We start from the raw sequence: 20,592 nt of genomic DNA, 5'->3' as shown, positions 1-20,592 counted from the left end.
AACTAACATATCCTTAATTCAACCCAATTTAATATTCACATATTTAAACCTCCATCCTCAAGCTTCAACCAATCATATAAAATTTAAACATCTTAATTTCAAATAATCTTATATGCTCATATGCTAAAAATCTAACTAAAATCCATCCATATTTCTCAAAAATATTCTACAATCACTCAAAAATTCAACTAACACCATAGAATATCTCCAAATAATTTTACTTTCATCATATATTTTTCTTAGAATTTTTCTCCAATTTTTTCTGTTTAAGAAACACTGTATTTATGCTTCACAGACAGCAAAATAATGTAAATAGTCTTATCCGAAGTTTATCTGTGTCTCAAAAATTCTAAAAATTTATGAGGAAGCCTCTGGAAGTTGAATTATCTCCATAGCCCACCGGAGCCACCGCCGGAACCACCGCTCACGGTGGCCGGCCCCGGCGACATTTGCCGGATCTGATCATACCACCATGTTTCTCTCCTCTTCCTTAGTCCATATGTGGTCTCGGATCGTTGATCCAACGGTCGGATCGTCGTAGATCTAACGAAAAAGCTTGAAAAACCCGAAACTTCTCTCCTCCATATCTCACTCATCCGACCTCCATTTGCTTCAAAATTGGTGTCAAAAGAAAGCTCTCGGAACAAGATTTCCAACGCCACCTAAATCGCCTCGATCGGACGTCGGACGAAGCCGGAATCGTGCCGGAAAGCCGCTGCCCACTGTGCCCGCGTTTTCTCTCTCTTCTCCCTCTCTTGCCGCCGTTTCTGGTGGTCTGGCCATCGCCGGAGGGTTGCCGGCCGGGTGGGGAACTGCTTGGGACGTCGTCGACCGGTCGCCGGAGAAAGGAAGAAGAAGAAGAGAGGGAAGGAGAGGAGAGAGAAGAGAAAAAAGGGGGGGGGGGAGTTCCTCCTCCCGTTTTTTAACCTTTTTTTTTTTTTTTTCTGGATGTTACATTAATTATATATTAATTTATTTTTTGGTATAAAATATTAATTTAATTTTCAATGGGATCCAACCTTGGGCTTGATAATTGAACTGAAAAGCTATATAATACAAATTTAATATACAATATTTTTTATTATTATATTTTTATTTAAAATAAATTATTTATATAAAAATAATGTTTTTATTTTAATTTAAAGAATTTAATTGTGTTAATAGATTATTTAAATATATTAATTGACATTCCGTGAGATTTACCACAGGCTTATTCTCAACCATTGTAAGAAAATTTATGCATTTAAAATAATTTTTAAAATGATAAAACTAAATTTTATTATTTAAAATAATTTGTAAGTGAAATAAATATATTTATTTTTATATTTTATTTTTATTTATAAAGAAGTAAATATAACTTAATTATGGTATTTTAGATATTTAATATAAAATTTTATTAAATAAATTGAATGCTTATAAAATAACGTTACTTTTGGCATGTATTCATTTTATTAAAATAATTTATTATTTTAATTAAAATTGAAGACTTAAACCCAAAACTTAATGGGCTTGTAGGCCTTGGTCCTGTGGGCTTAAGCCCATACCTTTAAATACCATTGCCAGCCAGGTGTTGCTGTAGTAATTCATCTGGCTTTTCTGGGTCAAAAGCTCGACCCCTCTCTCTCTCTCTCTCTCTCTCTCTCTCTCTCGCTCGCTCTACACGTGAGGTATCATTTTTAACTGCCCTGCAATTTTTGTTTCTACTACTCTCCCTCTTCTTCTCGGCGCGAGGGATCCTAAATTTTGCTTAGATTATTTAGTTCAGCTAAAGCCCTAATCTTCTACCATTGTGAATTTGTTTTAATTTCTATCTGATTTGGTTCTAGGTGTTCTGCCGCTATCAAGCTAACCTAGCAAGATGGATTTGGCTTCTCGCTACAAGGTGATCATCTCTTAATCTTGTTTTGATTCCCAATGTTAGACGATTGATGCAAATTTTACATATGATTGCTGCTTTGTTTTCCAGATTCTTGGACTTCTGTATTTAGTTAAATCACTACTCGATTACCTTATGATGTATTCGTCCTTTTTAGACTATAATCGCAATGCTCGTTCTGGAGCTGATCAATTTGTTATTTATTGTAATTTGGATGAATTTTTTGTAGTGTGATTTTAGTTTGAGGTTTCACATTTGTATCTGTCTGATCAAATAACAAATTATTGGTGGCAGGGGGTCGTTGGGCTTGTTTTTGGCAATGACAATTCTGCTTCAAATGAAGATAGGTAAATTGCTGTTCGATTTTGGTGTTTACCATTTTTGAGTTTAAAGAATGCGTCAGTGGAGGTTCACCAAGTACTGGCTGCAGCTACTGTACATGTTTATGGTAGTTAGGATTGAGAAATATAGTCATTATATGGTGGTTGTGATCATAACAGACCATGGCTCTACTTTTGAAAGTATTTCCTTGTAACCAAGAGCAAATGAAAGAACTTAAATGGAATGGAGTCAGTAAGACAGTAACTTCTAAGATGGCTGTGTGAATTAATCTTACCTCTGTATAAAAGTTAAGTTTCTGGTAATAAAGTTCTTCCGAACGTCTCATGTTGATGATGCTTTTAATGGGAACTGTTTTAATATAAAAATTATTTTCTACATTTTAAAAAATGGTGAATCTATTGCTTCAACTCAGTGTAGTATGAAACTGTGGCTAGTTGATATTGCTTTTAAAAAACAATAAAATCAATGTTAGTTGTTTGCAGCTTTACTATATAATGCAGTATGGGAAGATAGAAGTTAGGAACTATTCTCATTGTAAAATTAGGAAGTTTAAGAGTTTTATTATTTAGGAATTTTATTCTTATTAGGCCTATCATTTAGGAATTTTATTATTTCTTATTTATTTTGGTTTAATTTAGTATTATTAATTAGAATTGAATTAGGGTTTTAAAATACTAATGTGATTGGAATTCCTAATTCTATAAATATGACCTAGAGTTTTTATTGTTATTAGGAAGCTTTGACTATGATTATTGTTGAGATTAATAAAATTATTGAGAATTAGTTCTTTTTCCTCAAGGATTGGTCCTTGTTCTTTGTTTGTTCTACATCAATTTTGGTATCAAAGCCCAAAATCAATCCAAATTTCTTTAGCTTCCACAATCTTTCAAACCTTCAAACTAGTACTCTTGTCCTTTTGAAAATCTCTGCTACCTACTGTTTACTATTTAAAGAAAAAAACCTGAAACAGAACTTTGAAAAACAGAGCACCAGCAGCGTCGGCCTTCCAAAAACTCCTTGCCGCCACTGCAGATCTCCTCGCTGGCCTGTGGCGACCCTGTAGTGACCATTCTGGCCGTTGGGTGTTGCACGTAACTCAAGACTCATTTGTGTCAAATCTTGACTCGAATCTTAACCCACCAGATTTTCAGATTTTTCAGCCATCTGACCCTCCTTAGTCCTCCTCTGGCTACCGATCTTCTGTTTCCTGTTGTCGGAACTGTCATCTGACGCTCCTGTTGCAAGTTTCTTTCGAGTCATATCATTGATCCGTTTCTGCATTATGTAAGCTCACACCTTCTTCCTGAGCTCAGGTCGGATCTTGTTGCTTTTGCCACACCATTCTGCCAACTTGCCATGTCATCAGCCGCCACATCACCTTTCTAACAATAGATTGTGCTACAACTAAAAGGAGAAATTTGAGTTTTCTTTAGATGAGGTATGCTTTTTTAATTTGAATACCATGTGGAGGAGCAATAATGAAAGACTACATAATAAAATTACTTATTCAAGTATATAATTAGATGAGTCATGGGACACAATTCAAAGAATACAAACTGAAATTGATGACTATTATGAAGAACCTGATGAGATACGTTATTTGATGGATTTATATGGTCGTCCTAATTATGCTCCTTGTGATTTATTTGATGAGTATCAAGATATACAACTAATCTTAGAATATAGGGAGAAAGCACTTGAAGAATGTAAAAATGAGTATCATGGTCAACAAGTTTATCAACAAGTTAAGGATAAAGAAGTTGAAGAATTTAATGTATGGAAAGAAGCACATATGTTTCAATTGAGAGAGCAGTTGGATACAAGGAAAAATATTGAAAATATAAAAGCACGAAGTCTTGAAAATGCAAGGAAACTACAAGAAGAGCAAGAAAAGCAACTTGTAATCGAAGAAAAAAAAAGAGAGCAATTTGAAGATGAAATTGAAGAAGAGCAACTTGAAATTGAAGACGATCAAGCTATAAAGCGGATAATGGAAATTGAAGAATCCGAAGTTGTGGTTGTTGAGCCCTCACCTGTTGAAGAGTTTATTTGAGAGTAAAAAGTCAATCAAATCTCAACTATTATTCTAATTGATTTTATTTGCCCAGATGTTTCTAGGAATACAAAAGCGAATGCAAATTTCTTCAAGCCGTTCTTGCTGCTACTGTCCAAGATAATCGTATTGTGTGTTCTCCTTACTTGGTTCTTAGTCCTTCAACACTTTAGAACTCAATGACGAGTTTTTTTCCAACCAGAGGAGAATAGTACAATATGGGAAGATAGATTTCAAGAAATATTTTCATTATAAAATTAGGGAATTTAAGAGTTCTATTGTTTAGGAATTTTATTATTTCCTAATTTATTTTGGTTTAATTTAGTATTCGTAATTAGGATTGAATTAGGGTTTTAAAATCTTAATGCGATTAGGAGTCCTAATTCTATAAATAAGACTTGGGGTTTCTATTGCTATTAGGAAGCTTTGACTATGATTATTATTGAGATTAATAAAATTATTGAGAATTAGTTCTCTTTCCTCAAGGATTGGTCCTTGTTCTTTTTTTGTTCTACATCACTATATCTACTAAAGGAAAGTCCCCTGATGGATTTGGACAACCTGTCTGACATTTTTATATTTCATTATAATTTAGTGAGGCTGTCATGGTCTCTCTCAAGCACATACACTGATGTATGGTAGGTGGTCACATATTGGAGTCTAGGATATTGTGGGTAGGTAATTAATCTATATCTCTCAGTTTATTCATGCAGCCAGCGGTGCAGGCCAATCTTCAATGCAATAATTTACATTCAAGACTTGAAAATTTTTTCTGCTTGATTACATTAGAGAATATATCTTCTTTCTCCATAGCAGGGCTTTTGCTGTTTCATATTAGTTTTTCAATGAGTTATAAGAAACTTTTGTTCTTTGTTATAATTTGCTTGATGGTTCATAGCATTCATTTCCATTTTCGTCAACAGAATTTTGCATTTATTCCATTCATTTATTATGTTTAATGGAACTAATCTTCTTTTTCACTTAAAATCAATAGCTATGTTGAACGGTTGCTGGACCGAATAAGCAATGGTGTTCTGGCAGAGGACAGGAGGACTGCCATGGCTGAGCTTCAATCTATTGTGGCAGAAAGTAATGCTGCACAGCTGGCATTTGGAGCAATGGGTAAGTGCCTGTTTAATTATGTAAACTAAGCTTTATTTTGCCTCATTCTTGTCATTTATTGCTTGGATTATTTACTTTCTTGCAGGATTTCCAGTAGTTATGGGTGTCTTAAAGGAGGAAAGAGATGACATTGAAATGGTTGACAATCTTCTTTTCTTTCTTTTCTTTTCAATTTTTTCCTTCACTGTCCCTTTTAAGATTGCCATTGTTATGGTGGGAAAAAAAAAAAAAAAACTCAAGTTCTGTTCTGCAGAACCATCAAATTGTAAAATGTTTGGATCTTGCATTCTTCTAAATCCTAATGATCTCTATTTCTCTTTATCTTTCCTTTTTTGAGATTTTATTACGTCATCTGCATAATTGGTCTTTCCTTTTGGCTCTTCTATTGATATTTACATATTTTTCCCCCCTTAATGAAGTGCTTACCCCACTTTATTATGTACTGAAAAGGATTATACATGGTGCAGATTCGAGGTGCCCTAGAAACTCTAGTGAGTGCTCTTACACCTATCGATCATGCAAAAGGGACAAAGAATGAGGTCCAACCAGCTTTAATGAATACTGATTTGCTTTCTCGAGAGGCAGAAAATATTTCCCTGCTTCTAAGCTTATTGGTGAGATTGATCTATACATTTTGATTTACCGCATATTTAATTTGGATTTTTATGCGTCTAGCTAGAGAACATTTTTATTATTGTTTTTGGCAATTTGGCAGAAAGAAGAGGATTTCTATGTACGGTATTATACTCTTCAAATTTTGACTGCCCTTCTCACAAATTCTCCAAATAGGTGTGAATTTATAGCAACATTTTCCTTCTTTACCAATACATATATATTGCATTTCCTCAGTTATGCTGGAAAGAAATTTTCTGAGTTCCTTTCAGGTTGCAGGAAGCCATTCTAACCATTCCTCGTGGTATAACTCGGCTGATGGATATGCTTATGGATCGAGAGGTGCAAAAGCTTTTCACTAAATGAAAAGTTTTTAATTAAATTTAATTATTTGTAGGATTTCGTCGAAAGTGCAATCTGTCAAGCATGCTTAAGTTTTTGAATTTAAAAATCTCGTCAGTTTTGAATTTAAAAATCTCTCGTCAGTCTTACACCTTTCACATATTAATATTTGATCATAGGAAAACTATTGAGTTTTCTTTTTTGTTTTATGAAATCTTAAACAGAAAAATGTTAGATTAGTATTTACAGTTTGTTGTCAACAAGTCATTATATTTGTGAAATCATTGTTCTTCTGTTCTATTAAAGTACTCATCTCTTACTATGTAGGTTATAAGAAATGAGGCCTTATTGCTTCTTACCTACCTCACTAGAGAAGCTGAGGTGAATTTTTTTTACCCTCACCATCTATAATATCTATGTTTTTATCTCTTTCATCTCTTCCTCATTGCTGAGCCTGCATGAATAATGTTCTCACTAAGTACTAACTGATTTAGTTGATAATCTTAGGAGATCCAAAAAATTGTGGTCTTTGAGGGTGCATTTGAGAAGATTTTTAGCATTATCAAAGAGGAAGGAGGTTCAGAAGGCGGTGTTGTTGTGCAGGTGATTTGATTTTCACTTACTTTTATAATATGGATCTATCAACTTTTTAGCTTGTTTGCTGCTAGATCACTTTTCCCTTGGAGTACTAGGCTGCTTAACCATTCATTTATATCTTGAAGGTTTTTGCACAACCACAGTTTTTAAAATTTTCATTCATACATTTTCCATTGGAATTCCTCCCCTTTTCAAATTTTCATCGCATTCTAGGTTGAGTGATTGCTAAGGCAGCTTTCTTTATATATAAAAATTTATTGCCAATGCTTTGGAAACTTGAGTCAGTTGGTCATTGCATCTGTCAGAACCATGAATGGGCTTTTGATTTCTGTATCTATCAATTGCTTTGATAAAGAATTGGACTGAAGAGAATTCCCATTTACAGAGCATATTGAATTTTATTGCAAATTTCAAAATTTGTCTTTAAAAAATGATGACAAACTTTGTGAGAATGCATATTCTACTGGTATTTTTTTTTCTTTAATGGGTTACAGAAATTGAACACCAGTGTACCACTTTTATTTTGTTTTTTTGTCCCTAACAAATGTCACTGGGGGAAAATTATCAGACTAACTTTTACTAAAATTTGGTCTGAATATTTTATTGTTACTACTTTTCTTTCCTTCTTAAATGTAAATACAGGAGAAGTGAAACTTTTACTGGAGTGTCCATGGCTGAAAAGGCCTTCCCTTGTTCTTTAAGTCAAATTCAGTGTGTCCTTTCTTGTGGCAGAGGAATATATAAACTTATTGCTGAAATACCTTTATATTTGTTACTACCCAGGACTGTCTTGAATTGTTGAACAATCTCCTCCGTAAAAATAATTCTAATCAGGTATGTATCTTCTGATGTTGTTTGTGCAAACATTCTTATCCTGCTGCTAATTGAAACTAAGTGGTTTAGATATTACTAAGGGAGACAATGGGCTTTGATCCCTTAATATCAATTTTGAAGCTACGAGGAAATGCATACAGTTTTACCCAACAGAAGGTTAGACACTATTGTTTCAATGGCTTGACATTTTGATATGCTGTAGATACTTGAGCATGCTATCACACAAGTCTTACTCATGAAATTTTGTTTCTATAACAAAAACCATCCAGTAGACAATCAATCTACTCAGTGCATTAGAAACAGTTAATTTGTTAATGATGGGGGGTTCAGAGGCTGAGCCTGGAAAAGACACAAACAAGCTGACCAATAAAACAGTCCTGGTTCAGGTTTGTTACAAGATGATATCTGCTCTTGTTAATGGCTAGCATTGGAGATATAATAGTGATTTTTTATCCTAAAGTCATGTTGTATTGTCTTGTAGAAAAAGGTTTTGGATTATCTTCTAATGCTGGGTGTTGAAAGTCAGTGGGCTCCCATTGCTGTACGTTGTAAGGTAAGACATCTTTCTTGAACCTTATTTACTTGTTTTTACAAATTGTTGGAGGCAGCAACTTTAGCCATGACATCTAAAGAAGACTTTAAGAGTCTTTAAAAAACTTGGAGTTTGTGTCAGATGATTTACATCCTATGGCCTATTGGAATAGATTTTTGCAGTTCACCAGTAACTGGATCAGTCTTATTCTTGATTATTTGTGTATATGTCTGACTTTTTCTTCTCCTCAATTAAATTAATATGCCGTGAACAATTATTAAGCTTTATTCATTTAAATTAATTTCTTTGGTAGGCACTGCGATGTATTGGTAATTTGATTGCTGGACATCCCAAGAATCTCGATGCTCTTGCAACCAAAGTTCTTGGTGAGGAGCCACAAGTAGAACCTGCTTTGAATTCCATTCTTCGAATCATTTTGCGGACATCCAGTATGCAAGAGTTCACGGCAGCTGACCATGTTTTTAAGAGTTTTTGTGAGGTTACTTCAATTATTTGCTCTTTAGACTCATGATTCCCTATGCTGGTGTAACTATTGAATGTATTAAACCCTTTAGTTTCTGAATATGTAAAATCTGCAATAGGCTAGTATCTCCAATTTTCACATATTTCATTTATGCTGATTGACTGATTGAGTAGTTCAGATATCTAATTTGGACATTTGTCATATTTGTTCAGACAAATTCTGATAGTCAAACTATGTTAGCGTCTACATTAATCCCTCAACCACATTCAATGACTAATGCTCCCATAGAGGAGGATGTTAACATGTCTTTTGGAAGGTCTGTTTGTTTCAAGTGCATTTAATGATTTTTTTTTTTAATTTATTATTCTATTTTTGACCTGGCCATATGAAAATTTTTATTGCCTAAATTGAATGTTTTATGGATGATCTGTCACAGCATGCTGTTACATGGTCTGACTTTGAGTGAAAGTGATGGAGATCTTGAGGTAATCTTTTAATATTTCATAATATTATTTGAAAAAAAAAAAGCCGGAAGTAGTTGGCTTTTCTCATAGAAAATTACAGTGAATTGTAAATATTGAGATGCATTGAATAGAACCTGAGATTTATTTCTTTATGTTTCACACTTGAAAAGTCTGGCTAATATCTTGAAGTGCAGACCTGTTGCAGGGCTGCTAGTGTACTTTCTCATGTGCTTAAGGACAATATCCAGTGCAAGGAAAGGGTATGCAATCTCATTTCGTTCTGTGTTCTGTTTTTAGATGAATGTGGAATGACAAGGTGTTAACATTTTGGAAACAATCATTATACGTGCTATACTGTGAACCATCTTACAAAATTCACTTTCTTTTTGTTGTTTTTTTTTTATATATTTAAATTTAATTATATATATTTTTGAAACAAATATTTGCACTCCTTTCAATTAGTACTGCTTTGATTTTTTCTGCATACCTGAGATTTGTTTACTATCTACCTTCGTCAGTATCTACTAATGTAAGTGATGCAATCTTGGTTTGCCATGATATGTGGATGCATAATTTATATCGCTCAAATATGTCAATACAGATGTCTTAAACATTGATCTTCTATTTTTGTTATTCCTTCTTGAGGGTGTAAGAGTAAAGATCTGTTTGGATGGGCTGAGGGAAGTGTAAGTAATGGAAGGGTAAGAAAAGATAAAGAAGGGAAAGGGTAAAGAGAGTTATAATAAAAAAAAAAATTTCATGTTTGGGAAGGGGTGAATTAATGAAAAGGTGAGGAGAGGTAATTTGTATTCTTTATGTTTAGGAAGAGGTGAAGGAGGGGTAAATTTAAGGGAGTATATGAATAGAAATATTCATAACTCTCATCTCTCCCTCCTTACCCTTCCTTACAACCCAATTGGAGGTGTAAGAAAAATTGAAATTCGAGGGGTAAGGGAGGGTAAGGCTTACCCTTGCCCTCCATTAACTCACCTTTTCCTAAATAGAGGTAAAATAGTTATTTGCCTCTCCTTACCTTTATTTATCCCTTTGTCACTCTCATCCAAATAGACCCTAAGTGATAGTCAGAATGACATTCAAAACACTCAGAAGAGCATTTCATTCTTATTCAGCTACTTTGTATCCATGCAATCATGTAGGATCCATTGTATGATTTCATGTTCTTGTAACAAGCTTGAGCTGTAAAACTAGCTATAATTGATTATAGACATGTAACTGGTAACTTGAAAAACGATTTTAATTTTTGATACTGTTTGTCAATGACAAATTGTGTATGAATGCCATAGGGTAGCCTTTTTTTTAGTATTGATTTTTTTTTTTAATAACCACGAAATTTGATAAGAATTGGAGAACCTGATTTTTCTCAAGGAAAAATCTCTCGTCTTTTTCAAGATAATCTAATTTTTGGAGAATGCTTGCAGGTTCTAAGAATTGAGCTTGAGTCACCAATGTCATCCTTAGGAGCTGCAGAGCCACTAATGCACCGTATGGTGAAGTATTTGGCTCTTGCGTCCAACATGAAAAACAAAGATGGAAAATCAAGTTCAACTGGGAACTCATATGTTCAACTAATTATTTTGAAATTGCTGGTCACTTGGATGGCTGACTGCTCCACTGCAGTTCAGTGCTTCCTGGATTCACGTCCCCATCTAACATATCTCCTTGAATTGGTGTCAAATCCATCTGCAACTGTGTGCATAAGGGGCTTGGCAGCAGTTCTTTTGGGAGAGTGTGTTATTTACAACAAGTCTAGTGAAAGCGGAAAGGACGCTTTGACTGTAGTTGATGCCATTAGTCAGAAAGTTGGGCTCGCATCATACTTTCTTAAGTTTGATGAAATGATGAAAAGCTTCATTTTCTCCCCTGCAAAGCCAACAGAGCCTCATAAACCATTGACAAGATCTGCTGCAGCTAGCATGGAAGAGATTGAAGATGTTGAAGAGCAGGATTCCTCTGATCAAAAGAATGAGGATCATCCTATTGTTTCATCAATATTAGATAGCTCTTTTGTTAACTTTTTCAAGAGGGTGGAGACAGATATCAGAGAAACTATTGCAGAGATATACAGTCGTCCAAAAAATGAGGTGGCAGTTGTGCCTGCTGAATTGGATCAGAAGGGTGGAGAAAGTGATAAAGACTATATCAAGCGGCTGAAATCATTTGTGGAGAAGCAATGCTCTGAGATACAGGTGTGTTCTACTAGTTGTCTTAATTCATTGTAAATACTTCTGTTCTTCCAGGCATGATAGGATACCTTCTTTTGTTTTCCAGTCCAGTTTTGAAATAAAATAGGACCACATCATTAGTTGTATGACACCTGTATTCCTGCAGTGGGATATGGCCCAACTTGAAAACGTTAAGAAATGTTAATTAAATAAGCCAGGCTCTATGATCTCTTCTGGATGAAAATGGTCATGTGCGATATACTCATGTCACTGATACCAAATGTGTTGTATATTAAACTAAACATCAAACAAATAAAGCCTGCAAAGAACCTAAAAGTGAAAGAATATTATGAACTGCAATAATGTTATAACAGATTCAGATAGGCAAGTGAGTTGAGCTGAAAAATTGCTGCCACTGATAAATCTACTGGTAACCCCCTGTGCTCTGTCCCACTTTCTTTATGTTGGCTTATAGAATTGATCATGTTCTTTCCTAGGCCAGAACCCATTTTTCCAGAATATCATTTTATTCTCAAGTCATTTGTTATGCTCTATTTTATCATTCTTATATTTCATTTGCTGCTAGGCAAATTAAAATTGCCTTGTACTGGAACTGCCATCCTCACTCACAGTATACGTATGTGCTGGGCATCTTAGATGTCATTCAATTTTTTGTCATAATGCAGTTTGACAGGCTAGCCATTACCACCTCTGTGGGAAGAATTTTAAACTGAAGATTGATTTGATGGTTTGTATTTTTTGTCTCTCAGAATCTTCTTGGTCGGAATGCAACTTTGGCAGAGGAACTGGCCAAGATAGGTGGGAATGGCTCTTCCCAAACTGAACAAAGGGCAAGTGGGGGCTCAGAAAGAGTCCAAGCAGAGACACTTAGAAGAGATCTTCAGGAAGCTTCTCAACGGATAGAGATGCTTAAAGCAGATAAGGCCAAAATTGAATCTGAGGCATCCATGTACCAGAATTTAGCTGGGAAGATGGAGTCCGATCTAAAGAGTCTGTCTGACGCTTACAACAGCCTTGAACAGGCCAACTTCCATCTAGAAAAAGAGGTGAAAGCTTTGAAGGATGGTGGAGCATCAACAGTTCCAGATATTGAGGCAATAAAGGAAGAAGCTAGGGAAGAAGCCCAGAAGGAGAGTGAAGCAGAACTGAACGATTTGCTAGTGTGCCTAGGGCAAGAACAGAGTAGGGTGGAAAAGCTGACTGCAAGGCTGTTGGAGCTAGGGGAGGACGTAGATAAACTGCTTGAAGGTATCGGAGATGACATGGGGCTGCCTGAAGATGGTGAAGAAGAGGAAGACTGATTAGGCACTTATTTATAATGGTTTGAAGTCATTGCATTTTTCTTATGTTGACTCGGTTTGTACATTTGTTAGTGAATTGTACAGTTTACTTCAGTTACTTTCTTGTGATAGCTTGAATCTTGAATCAAAATGTTCTTGGATTTAATTTATTATTTCATGTAGAATTGCTACGTTGCTACCCTTTTCAGTTTTCATTCAGCATATAACTAGTATTGAAAATCAGTGCTTTAAAAAGATAAAGGAAAATTTCTTTTCCTTTATTTTTGGCTTTGTACAAGGTTATTTGGAATTTGACAGGTGGAATATTGAACCCAACGATACGTAGACGGATTTGATTGAAACCTCGGGAAATTATGGATCAGATTCAGATGTAAATTTTAGAAGCCGAGTGAATTCTTTATTGCAATCAACACTTAAACTGATAGAAGAAACGAATACAGTTTAGCCATTGGCTCGATAATTTGGCATCTCATTGGCCAGTCTCAAAGCACTTTTGAGAGCAATATCTTGAAATCAGATTTTAACGCCTAAAATCTTATCAGAAGAATTTGCTGTTCAGTAGATTTCTTCGCAACTATGTTTTTTTTGTTTTTTTTTTTTTCCTTTTTTGGGTAAATCAATGAGGGGAGACATTCTTATCATAAGTCACTAGCAAATTCCAGAATTCTTTTAAAAAAAATTAATTATAATCAAAATAGCAAAGAAGGTAATATATATTAAAATCAAAACTTAAAAAAGGCTTTGTGAGAATGTGTTATGTAAGTTAGTAAGCATGCTTAAAAATATTGATATGTGGCACCACTTTTATTATAGAGTACTACATAGAATAATATTGTCATGTAATACATATTTTATTATCTTTATTTTTAAATTTATCTAAAAAAATAACTTATCACATTAAATATTAATTTTTCTAAATATTTTTAAATTTCAACTATAAAAGTCTTATCTCTACTATTAAAATCTAAAATTATTTTTAGTGTATCTTTTAGGAATTTTAAAATTTTCTTGAATTTACAACTTCAAACATCATAAAACTATATTCATCTTATTATATATCTTTAAAATTAATTTTTTAAAAGTAAAATTTTAATTACATTAAAAAGAATAAATTACTTTTAATATATATATACACTAAAAATTTATTTAGAAAATTTATATATATATATTTTCAAAAAATTTCTTATATATAAAATATGAGAATTTTAATAATGATATTTTTAAAATCGCCAAGTGACATACATATTTTCTTTCTATTTTATTTATCCTTCTATCGATATGTGTCAAATAATTTAAAAACTAATTAAAAAATCTGTTAATCAACTTATTTATTTATTAAATTTGAAATAAAATTATAATTAATTAAAATTTTAATATTATTAAAATTTTGTAATATAATTATGAAATTATAAAGTATAGTAAAATACACATTAAATTATGTTATTAAAATAATAAATAGTCCGTGCATGTGACATCTCTTTTATTATAGCATGTCATATAGGTTAATATTATTAAAATTTTGTAATATAATTATGAAATTATAAAGTATAGTAAAATATATATTAGATTATGTTGTTAAAATAAAATAATAAATAATCGGTGTATATGACACCTCTTTTATTATAGTGTGCCACATAAGTTAATAAGCATGTTTAAAAATTATCATATGACAACTCTTTTTTTATCTTTATTTTTAAATTATCTATAAAATTAACTTATCATATTAAATATTAATTTATCTAAATATTTTTAAATTTCAACTATGAAAATCTTAACCCAATTATTAAAATTTAAAATATATTTTTTATATTTTTTAACAGTTTTAAAATTTTCTTTAATTTACATCTACAAAAATTATATTCATCATATTATATATCCCTAAAATCAATTATTTTTTAATTACATAAAAAAAGAATGAATTACTTTTGAATATATATATATATATATATATATATATTCACTAAAAAATTATTTAGAAAATTTAAATATATATCTAAAAAAAATTTAATTATGATATTTCTAAAATTGCGAAGTGGCATACGTATTTTATTTCTATTTTATTTATATTTTTATTGGAATATGTCAAATAAATTAAAGATTAATTAAAAAATTTTATTAATCAATATTAAATTTAAAATAAAATTATAATTAATTAAAATTTTAATATTATTAAAATTTTGTAATATAATTATGAAATTATAAAGTATAATGAAATACACATTAAATTATGTTATTAAAATAAAATGATAAATAGTCTACGCATGTGTCATATTTTCTATTATATTATAGTGTGTCACATAGGCTAATAAACATGCTTAAAAATCATAATATGACACATTTTTTTTTTATCTTTATATTTAAATTTATCTATAAAAATTAACTTATAATATTAAATATTAATTTAACTAAATATTTTTAAATTTAAATATAAAAATCTTATCTCAACTATTAAAATTAAAAATTATTTTTAGTATATTTTTAAAATTTTATAATTTTTTTAAATTTATAACTTCAAATATTATAAAACTATATTTATCATATTATATATCTCTAAAATTATTTTTTTTAATTAATTTTTGGTTACATTGAAAAAGGATGAATTACTGTTAAAAAAATTATATATATATAAAATTATTCGCTAAAAAATTATTTAGAAAATTTAAATATATTTTTTAAAAAAATTTATTTATATTTAAAATATAAGAATTTTAATAATGATATTTTCAAAATTACATGTATTTTTATTATTTTATTTTTTTATTAGTATATGTTAATAATTTAAAAATTAATTTAAAAAATCTATTAATTAACTTAATTATTTATTAATTTTGAAATAAAATAATACTTAATCAAAATTTTAATATTAAAATTTTGTAATATAATTTGGAAATTATAAAGTATAATAAAATATATATTAAAATTTGTTATTAAAATAAAATAATAAATAATTTGTGTGGGTAAAATGAACGGTCACTGTTGCATGATTTGATGACAACAAGATCAGATGAGAACAGTCCAGCTGGATTATCTCGCCAATTTGGTAGCGTATTCCCGTCTACTAATTAAAAAAAAAAAAAAAAGGTCTCCTGCTAGCGCTAGGTCTCCCACGTCCCTCAAAAAGACGACCACCGCGGCTGGCGTGTCGCCTCGTCATCATCCAGCGAACTATCGATTATATTTCGAAGGTGTTTAACTTATCTGCTGAGTTTAATTGATAGTTAATAGATATTTAATAATTAAATTATAGTATTTGATAAGCTTAAAAAAATAAAATTGATAGCTGATAAATAATTAATATAATACCCATCAACTGTAATTTGTATCAACTCTATTTTTAGAATTATTTAGTTGATTTGATTTTATTTTTTATTTTGATTATATTATTTTTTTTTATTTAACTTAAAAATTAAAATTATTAATATTTTTATTTTTTATTTATAATTTTAATATTTTAATTAACATATTTTAATTTTATTAAAATATTTTTTATTAATAACATAAAATATAAAATATTTATTTATATCTAAAAATTTAAAATTAATTATAAATTTTACTATTAACAATAATAATTATTTTATTATTTTATTTATATTTTTAAAATTATTTAATTATTTTAAAAAATAATTATTTTTTTATTTTAATAATAAAATAAATAATATAATATAATAAATTAATAATTTTATATTTATTTAAAAATTAAATAAATTATATAATAAATACTCTTACCAATCATTTTATATAACAATAATAATAATTAAATATAATTTTACAAAATATTAGCCGTACCGGCTATCGGCTCAAACAGGTTCTTGTTGCCCCGCGCGTCACATTGTACTTGGACTCTTTAAACAGAAATCCGCCCTGATATTCAATTACAGAGATCGATGATGGCTCAGCAGCCCACGACGATAGAGCACAAGGCATACGCCCGTGTTGGTCTTTTGGGCAACCCAAGCGACGTTTATTATGGCCGTACCATCTCTTTCAGCCTCGGCAACTTTTGTGCCATCGTTCAATTGCAGCCCTCCGATGATCTCGTCATCAAGCCCCATCCTAAACACGATCTTGTCCAATTCTCTTCCCTCGATCACTTGGTCTCTCTCTCTCTCTCTCTCTCTCTCTCTCTCTCTCTCTGTTTATTTCAATGGTATTTGTTCGATTTTGCTTAGTTCATTTTGTGTAATGTGGATTGAACGTTGTACTTCGTATAGGTGAATCGGTTGCAAAGTGAAGGCTACTATGGAGGAGTTCGATTGCTGATGGCGATTTGTAGGGTTTTCTATAAGCATTGTAAAGAGAACCAGATTGATCTTCATAGTGGGAATTTCACTCTTTCTTATGATACTAATATTCCTCGCCAGGTACATCCATTTTGTCGATCTTCATTCTTATCTGTGTTACTGAAATTCATGGTATATCTGCCCTGTGATACTAAAAAATTAAAACTTTTTCGAGGTTTAGAATCCAATTATCAGTCCCAGTGATTTAATTTTGGATATATGAATTGTGTGAAAAAAAAAATCGCTTTTTTTGAAAATGTGTAAGAAATGAATTTTTTGTTTCCTTTTTCCCCTTCAAAGCTTGCACTCACAACGTAGGCCTTAAGTTCTAATTTTGACATTCCAGACAGGGCTTTCAGGTTCTAGTGCTATTGTAACTGCGGCCTTGAACTGCCTTCTCGATTTCTACAAAGTCCGGCATTTGATCAAAGTTGAAGTCAGACCTAAACTTGTTCTCAATGCTGAGAAAGAACTTGGAATTGTTGCTGGCCTTCAAGATCGAGTGGCACAGGTCTATGGAGGCCTTGTTTATATGGTAGGTGATGCTAATTTAGAGATCCACAACTGATCTGTATAAATATGTTGGCTAATGCATGTTGTGAACTCTTCTGCAGGATTTTTCTAAGGAAAATATGGATAAGTTGGGGCATGGCATCTACACACCCATGGATATTAGTCTACTTCCACCTCTCCATCTCATCTATGCTGAGAATCCAAGTGATTCTGGGAAGGTTAGAATTATATAATTCTCTTAAATATTTATTTTTGAGAGTTAATATAATATGGCACTGCCTGCAAATTTTTCATGTTCACCAAATTTAAATGTATTGCATATGCTAAAGAAAATCCAGATTTAAAGGAAAACACAATGTAGTAGCATCATTCTGTATAATAAGCTGCTTTTTTCATAGCTGCAAAAGCAGCTTATTTTGAAATTTATTTGTTTTCATGCGTATGCTTGTATGAGTCTCTTTATGTGTGCAATTGACTGCAGAATTTTTTTTTTTAAATTCATTTATGTTTTAGTGGTCCTCAACTCATGTTCTGTCAGTTCAAAAGGATGGCATTTTTATTATCTCTTATTCCTCTTTTTTCATTGTTAGTTCCCTAGTATGTTCTGTCAGTTCAAAAGGATGACTTTTTTATTATCTATTATTTCTCTTTTTTCATTGTTAGTTCCCTAGTACTAAGCATACTAAGCTTTAAACTTAACTCAGATTGTAGGCTCAACTATGTATGAGCTTTTCAGAATGGTAGCTGTGGGCTGCATTTATAACAATCAATTTTAAATGCAGGTACATAGTACAGTTCAGCAAAGGTGGCTAAATGGTGACAAATTTATTATATCATCCATGGCAGAAGTTGCAGATATAGCGTTAGAAGGACGAACTGCAATTCTTGACAAAGATTATGCCAAACTTGCAGGCCTGATGAATCGTAATTTTGATCTTCGAAGGTAATTAATTTCTGCATTTGATGAATTTAGGTTCATATAATTGTAGCTCTTTTTGTTTCCAAATTCATATGATTAGGTGGCTTTCGAAAATTTAAATTTAGATTTGGGAATGAAATGTTGTTCTTCTGAGCATCCTTCATGTGAATACGCTGTGCTCTGGAAATGGCGGATAAAAACTGATCGGATATTATTTTATAATTTTCTTCTTTCTCAACACTTAAAGAATGGCTTATGCTTCTTCCTCTGTGCTGATGTAGTTCAAGTATGAATTCCCAAAGGCTGGTCATATGTATGATAGTAACCTGATTTCATTAAGGGCTAAGTATGAAAAAATAAACATGTGGCTTGAGGGATCCTGTGGTTTGGGTTTTGACAAAACAGTATCCTGTAATTAAGTTCGTTAACAAAGAAGATCCAAACGCTCTGAAACCACAGCCATTAACGATGTTAGGGTGTTTAGACCTTCTTTGCTATTGGACTTTATCACAAGGTACTCGTTAGTCAAAACCTAAACCAAATGGCCCTATGTGAAATGTCTCAAACTAAGGGTACTTTTTTTGTACTTTTCCCCTTTCATTGAAATCCTTTGTTAGGTAAAAGAAATTAGAGAGAGAGAGATGATAGGCAGTTCATCATCAATGTCGCTGATGTTATGCAGGCTTCATCCAAATTACTTAGCTTGATTTCATCCTTTTGGTTTTGCATTCTTTTGTAATAAATTGTTCCTATGCTTTTGTAAGATGGTTTATAAAGTTACTAACCTATCTGGTATGCAATAATTTACAGGAGCATGTTTGGAGATGATGTTATTGGTGCTTTAAACATAGAAATGGTAGAGGTGGCCCGAAGGGTAGGAGCTGCTTCAAAATTTACAGGTAGTGGCGGAGCTGTTGTCGTGTACTGCCCTGAGGGGCCTTCTCAAGTAAAGCTTCTAGAGGACGCTTGTCAGAAAGCTGGTTTTGTCATTCAACCTGTGCAAGTTATTCCTTCACTTCTTAACGAAGATGATCTCAAGACCCTGTCATAACGGGAATTTTCAGACAAGGGGTTTCAGTATTTTGAGTCTCTTTCCCTTGTGATTCACAGAATAACCCACTATCTCCAGTCGGTAGTGACCTCCCATAGGCATTATCTAAGTTACGTGGAACCTTCATCGTTGCTCCATATTTCATTTATTTGCGTCTTCTAATAAAGTTCCTTGCCTTCAGAATGTGCCTCGCGAGATTTTTTTTTCCTGAGAATTTTATATGGGAAAATGCCATTTGAAAGTATTATATTATTCTCATAAGTAAACACCATAATTTGCAGACTAAAAAGGAAGGGACAAATTATGCTGAAATTAGGGTTGAGCATTATTAGGTTCAAACTGAATAAATCGAATTGAATTCAATTGAATCATCTTAATTTGATAATTTGGTTTGATTTTTAAAATAATTCGGTTCGATTTGATTTGATTTTATATTATAAAAATTTTAATTATTTCGGTTTGGTTCGGTTTTGAAGAGAGAAATTAGTTAAATTGAGCCGAATCAAATAATTTTATTAATTTTTGAATTGATTTATTTTAATGGGGAATTTATGAATTATATGTAATTATATAAATATAAATTGTTTAATTTCATTGATTAATGATTATTAATATTAAATTTAAACTAATATCAAAATTAGATTAAATAATTTGAAAATTAAGTTTAAATTAAAAAATTAATAAAATAAAATTGATCGATTTGAATCGAACCAATTTAAAATAGAGCGATTCAATTCGATTTGATTTTCATTAATTTCGATTTGATTTGATTTCTAAAATATTTAATTTGATTTTTATGATTTAATTCGGTTCAGTTTGAACCGAATGCTCACCCTAAGCTGAAATTCTACAGAAATAGGCAACTTGGATTTGGTAATGGACTGAATTTTTTGTCCATGACCAATTATATTCATTTTAAAATTTTTGGATTAATTTATCCAAATTTGTTGATTCAAACTCAAATTAGCCCTTTTTTTAAATAAAGTAGTGTATAATTTTATTTTTTTAAAAATATTTTTAATATTAATTAATTGAAAATATAAGTTAATTACTTCTATATGGGGGA

General features: G+C 31.6%; 2 protein-coding genes across 3 annotated transcripts; both read left to right on the top strand.

Moving 5' to 3' along the window:
• Positions 1 to 1,588: 1,588 nt before the first annotated feature.
• LOC110648525 (golgin candidate 6) lies at positions 1,589 to 12,943 on the top strand. 2 transcript variants are annotated; one of them, XM_021802789.2, is made up of 20 exons: positions 1,589 to 1,667; positions 1,827 to 1,882; positions 2,171 to 2,223; positions 5,266 to 5,393; positions 5,479 to 5,531; positions 5,861 to 6,007; positions 6,109 to 6,182; positions 6,278 to 6,347; positions 6,675 to 6,728; positions 6,855 to 6,950; positions 7,728 to 7,778; positions 7,848 to 7,934; positions 8,051 to 8,164; positions 8,260 to 8,331; positions 8,624 to 8,809; positions 9,007 to 9,110; positions 9,231 to 9,279; positions 9,453 to 9,518; positions 10,698 to 11,465; positions 12,212 to 12,943. In XM_021802789.2, exons 2-20 carry the CDS (start codon positions 1,859 to 1,861, stop codon positions 12,761 to 12,763), a joined length of 2,748 nt encoding a protein of 915 aa, XP_021658481.2. In that variant the 5' UTR covers positions 1,589 to 1,667; positions 1,827 to 1,858; the 3' UTR covers positions 12,764 to 12,943. The 2 variants fall into 2 exon arrangements, with proteins under 2 accessions (XP_021658481.2, XP_021658483.2); XM_021802791.2 differs by lacking the exons at positions 1,589 to 1,667; positions 1,827 to 1,882; positions 2,171 to 2,223; ... (1 more) ...; positions 5,479 to 5,531; positions 5,861 to 6,007 and having other exon boundaries at positions 6,285 to 6,347.
• A 3,628-nt stretch (positions 12,944 to 16,571) lies between these two features.
• LOC110648530 (glucuronokinase 1) lies at positions 16,572 to 19,709 on the top strand. Its single transcript, XM_021802797.2, has 6 exons — positions 16,572 to 16,857; positions 16,975 to 17,124; positions 17,390 to 17,578; positions 17,658 to 17,774; positions 18,339 to 18,499; positions 19,286 to 19,709. Exons 1-6 carry the CDS (start codon positions 16,648 to 16,650, stop codon positions 19,524 to 19,526), a joined length of 1,068 nt encoding a protein of 355 aa, XP_021658489.2. The 5' UTR covers positions 16,572 to 16,647; the 3' UTR covers positions 19,527 to 19,709.
• The last annotated feature ends 883 nt before the right edge of the window (positions 19,710 to 20,592 follow it).

Source organism: Hevea brasiliensis, chromosome 15 (assembly GCF_030052815.1).
Source record: "Hevea brasiliensis isolate MT/VB/25A 57/8 chromosome 15, ASM3005281v1, whole genome shotgun sequence".
Taxonomy (NCBI): Eukaryota; Viridiplantae; Streptophyta; class Magnoliopsida; order Malpighiales; family Euphorbiaceae; genus Hevea; species Hevea brasiliensis.
The sequence above is the reverse complement of the archived record's forward strand: the minus strand, read 5'-3'. Positions and strand labels throughout refer to the sequence as shown.

Excerpts from the sequence above, each read along its gene's own strand:
- LOC110648525 (XM_021802789.2), top strand. The coding sequence starts at position 1,859 with ATGGATTTGGCTTCTCGCTACAAG. Across the intron at positions 5,394-5,478 it reads GCTGGCATTTGGAGCAATGG|GATTTCCAGTAGTTATGGGT; the intron begins GTAAGTGCCTGT and ends ACTTTCTTGCAG. Across the intron at positions 6,729-6,854 it reads ACCTCACTAGAGAAGCTGAG|GAGATCCAAAAAATTGTGGT; the intron begins GTGAATTTTTTT and ends TGATAATCTTAG.
- LOC110648530 (XM_021802797.2), top strand. The coding sequence starts at position 16,648 with ATGATGGCTCAGCAGCCCACGACGATAGAGCACAAGGCATACGCCCGT. Across the intron at positions 17,125-17,389 it reads ATACTAATATTCCTCGCCAG|ACAGGGCTTTCAGGTTCTAG; the intron begins GTACATCCATTT and ends TTGACATTCCAG. Across the intron at positions 17,775-18,338 it reads ATCCAAGTGATTCTGGGAAG|GTACATAGTACAGTTCAGCA; the intron begins GTTAGAATTATA and ends TTTTAAATGCAG.